General features: G+C 29.4%; 1 protein-coding gene across 1 annotated transcript; it reads right to left on the bottom strand.

Annotated features, from left to right (window-relative positions):
• Positions 1 to 1,886: 1,886 nt before the first annotated feature.
• On the bottom strand, positions 1,887 to 3,847 carry LOC136776173 (probable G-protein coupled receptor Mth-like 3). The gene is made up of 3 exons (XM_066731551.1): positions 3,429 to 3,847; positions 2,858 to 3,246; positions 1,887 to 1,912 (listed from the first exon to the last, which is right to left on the bottom strand). Exons 1-3 carry the CDS (start codon positions 3,845 to 3,847, stop codon positions 1,887 to 1,889), a joined length of 834 nt encoding a protein of 277 aa, XP_066587648.1.
• Between the last annotated feature and the right edge of the window lie 500 nt (positions 3,848 to 4,347).

Genomic DNA, 4,347 nt, shown 5'->3' with positions numbered 1-4,347 from the left:
GAAGGGATGGTTCAAGGTCAACAAAAAAATTCCCTGTTAAACTTCAACTCCCATGATCACCTTTGATCACGGTCGCAAGGTGATATCTTCACCGTAACACTTCGAAAAAAAATCCTAAAAATTTTTTTTTTCGAAAATTTAAGTGTTTTTTATGTGTCAATCGAGCATATCTCTTTTCCTGTGAGTTTTATCATGATTCTGGCAACGGATTCTGAAAGAGCATGCAATTTTACATCAGAATATGTGGTTCAAGAATTTTTTCAACGCCAATTACATAGGAAAAAATCACTTTGAAAACGTGCAAGAAATTTTGACATTTTGGACGTTAATGGGTTAATAATCGGTGTAGTTGAATGTATGTGCGTGTATGGCAATATGGAATGGCGAAGAAGTACGAGTTTCGTTTGATTATAGAGAAGGAGGAGTGAACGAAAGTGACAGTAATGTCATTTTTCCGTTGAATTAAAGCCCTGATTTAATCGGTTTAAAATTGATTTATTTCAGCAATGATACTTTTACCGAAATAATGGTACATGAATTTTTGACTTAGTTTATCGTTAAGAATATGTGGTTAAAATTACTAGCATCATTGCCGTTACACTCTGTATATGATAGTAAAGATGAAAAAAAAGTCTCTAATAATGCTTATCATATTACCAATAACTTTTAAATTATATAAGAATCCGTCTAGGTGTGAATTCGTTAAATCGATAGCCTTCGCATTTTATTATATAGTCAATTAAACATGAATAATATTATAAATAATGTAGAATAGATTTTTATAAATATGTATGTTGTAAGAGTTAATAAAAACCTTTAATTATAATTGTTTCTTGTGTTATTAAATTTAGTGAGTTACCTGACAATGTATATATAGCTTAAACATATCGGCATGTAACTCGATATATATTAATATTATAAAAAAAATTGATGAGAATTTTTTATTACTTATTGTAATATCTATAATAAATTTCTCCAGATTATTTTTAATATTTAACGAGTTACATAATATTTTTATAGGTTATCTACTTTATGGAATTAAGTATACAAAGATTTTGATGTAACTTGAAAAATATTAGCAACAAGAAAAATATTTATTAAATTTTTTGAAACTTATTATCATATTTAGAACTGATTCTTATATAATTTTTTAACCTTATGCTGTTCGGTGGTAACCCTCCTTACTACTTAGATTTCCTTATACTTTCGTTATAAAACGTGAAGTTCAAGCATTTAGGCTGAATTCTTTACTTTATTATTTTTCTGAAGAAGTAAAGGAACATAGCGAAATTGTTAAGATAATATATATCTGTGAATATAAAATATATAGATTTAATAAATCATAAAACTTAAAAAATCGACGAATTTTTACAAAAATTCATTATTGACGATGATTTGTGAAGTAAGTATTGGAAATTTGTTGCTCTAGGGTTTTTAAAGGTGTTGATTATGAATTTGGTATCAGTTTTAGCATCAGCTTCTACTAAAAAACCACTTTTAAAATAATGCAAACGAATCCGATTAATATTTGAATTTTCATCCGCTATAATGCATGGATATGCCATTATGATTTTCGAAAAAACATCAAATTCATGATCAATGACGTCACAAAAGCGCTCAAATTATAAATTTCAATTAATTTCCTTTAACGGGAAAATGTTGGTATCAAATGGTTACAATTAGTAATATTTACCAAACTATTTAATAATAATGCAAACACAGCTTTAATATAAGTTTGGATAATAATTAGAAAACGTTAATAGTATTAAAAAAGTATAAGTAAAAGAGAGAGAGAGAGAGAGACAGAAAGTTTTACATGCTTATATATCATGAGAATTCCTATACATACAGGGTGTTTTTCTAATGGTAATATGCATAGAAACATGTTAATTGACCATAAAACTTAGAAAACCTACAATAAATATTATTCGATTTCATAAAATCTTAAAACATTAAATTTTAAACGCTTTTTAATTTAATATTTTTTATTTCGCCGTAAATAGAACCTTTCTCGAATAAACCTGGTATCACTACAATTAATACTAAATTTGAATTGAAAATGATAGAGGAGAGTAAGTAACCACTTACAAGTTATTATAATAACTTGAATAAAAATTTATTATAATATACACTGAAAAAAATTATAATGTTTCTAAGTTGGCTCAACTTCACTGCAATATGGACGTAACCAAATCGATTCTTGAATCGTTTAGCCTTCTGGCCGTGTTGCGAGTTTAGCATTAAAATTTTATAGATTTCATACAGGCGTGGGTTAGTATCTCTGGAAATTCTGTAAAAACTTAGTTCTAATGAAAACATGTGGAATTAAATCAATATTTATATTTTATTTAAATAAAAATATTTGTTTATTAATTCAAATATTGTTATATTAATTTAAAAAGAAAATGTGGCTTAGCTAAACTCCTCGTTGCATTGATTTAAGAAGGTTATCGTAAGAATTCTGCTTTCTTGCAATTTAAATCAAATGCCATTTATACTATTGCCTATTATATTCATGCCATTGACAATTGCGTAACCTTATGGGAGGTTCTTATTATTTTCCTTTTTTCAGTGTACATTATTCGACATTAGTCTATGCGCGAGAACGTGTGAAGCTTGCTTATAAGTCGATTTATTTACCTCTATCAAATCGATTTCAAAAATGCAATGGATAATATTAAAATATTTTTATATTGAATCATAATGCCTTGATGTATAAATATTCCAACTTTCCCGTAATACTGAATGTGTGTCAATATAAAATAACATGAAAACCTATTATATGTTGTTCTTGAGTAAACACCCTGTATATGTCGGCATTTGAGAAAACTTTTACATGAGAGAGAAAAGTTTATACCTATAGCGACGCAAAAGTGAATGGGTTCGGTGTAGCCCAGTTGAATGACAAGCAGGAAGGAATATGCGACCATGAGTGAAACCAAGTGGCTCATCAAGATCAAGCCGTGAAGGTTTCTCAAATCGGGTACGATGGAGTAAACCAATATGGTCAGCAGGAAAGAAAATATGGAAATTCCAATTCCAATTTTATAAATGGTCGATCCCTCGAACTCTTCTGACATTTCAGTGGCGGAACAAATAACAACGCCAGGTCCTTTCATCTCCAATGACCAAACCAGACAATAATCTAATTGATCCAAATTGAGGCGTTGCCATTGGACTTTAAGTACTCCGCTTTCTTGCAAAACATATTTTTCCTGATCGTAATTCTTCGGGTCTAAAAGATACCTGATATCATGGATCAACGAAAATTAATTTTATTATTCCTATATTCATCATAAATCTTTGTAGTATATAATTATTATTCTTATAATACTATAGAATTTATCTTCTGTCAAGATTATATCACAGTTTTAGAAGTGAATTTTATCAGAATTTTAATCAACACAAGAAAATTAAAATTATGGTACCTGAAGTTTCCTGGACAATACATATTGTCGATAGTATAGAAGGAGTCTTCGATTTTGGTTATCCATCGTAATTCTGGTGCCAGTTGCTCATCCAATGGTCTTATCATGGTTGGCAGACCATGATAATTTTCCATTTCGATACATGCTGATTCGTTTAACACTTTGCCAGCCTCACAACATCTTCTCACGCACTTGGTCAAATTGCATGGACAGCCATAAACAGTTTCGTCCTCCTTCCAGTAATAATTAGGCGGATACACCAAGCCATTGTACGATAGGGAGCCATTATCTAGTTTTTCAGCATCGTCCAATGTCAATGCCAAATTTTTCGAACACGGTTTGGTAAAATGAATGGGCTTCGATGAAAATATCGTAGCGAACAAACAAATTATAAGACTTAATCCTTTCATAAAAGTCATTTCCTCTTTCTGACACTCACCAACAATTATATTGTGATTATATGTAATTTTTAATCATCACAGGCTTTTCACCAACTTACGATTATCGAGAGTTTTATATAATAACATTTTCTTATAAATAGTTTACCCGTGCGTGCAAGTCTTTTCGATATATAAACGTGTTCTTAGCTTTTTTTTATTATTTTCTGTATATTTTGATTTTTTTTCTACATAATTTTTATAAAATTTAACTTTATGTTCGGTGCAAGCAGGATTTTTCTATGGATAACATTTACGTCGATGAATACAAATTTTAAATTAGATTTTAAACTTTCGTTTACTTACGGAAAATCACCAAGATTGAATGGACGTTTTGACACTCACCAAAGGTTCTATATATTGATACTTATAGAGTTTTCACATCTTTACAACTCTCCAGTAACACGATACTACATTATTAAAATTATTTACCAGATAGTGCAGAATTCTTCTCATACAAATTGCTCTTGTTTATTTTGCTA

The sequence above is a fragment of the Prorops nasuta genome, unplaced genomic scaffold, assembly GCF_024137725.1.
Source record: "Prorops nasuta isolate Cenicafe-Biocafe unplaced genomic scaffold, Cenicafe_Pnas_1.2 PNAS00009, whole genome shotgun sequence".
NCBI classification, from domain to species: Eukaryota; Metazoa; Arthropoda; class Insecta; order Hymenoptera; family Bethylidae; genus Prorops; species Prorops nasuta.
This window is presented reverse-complemented; position numbering and strand designations above follow the sequence as displayed.

Coding starts and splice junctions, on each gene's coding strand:
- LOC136776173 (XM_066731551.1), bottom strand. CDS start 3,847: ATGACTTTTATGAAAGGATTAAGTCTTATAATTTGTTTGTTCGCTACG. Junction 3,247..3,428: donor TATTGTCCAGGAAACTTCAG/GTACCATAATTT, acceptor CCATGATATCAG/GTATCTTTTAGACCCGAAGA. Junction 1,913..2,857: donor TCACTTTTGCGTCGCTATAG/GTATAAACTTTT, acceptor TATTTATTGTAG/GTTTTCTAAGTTTTATGGTC.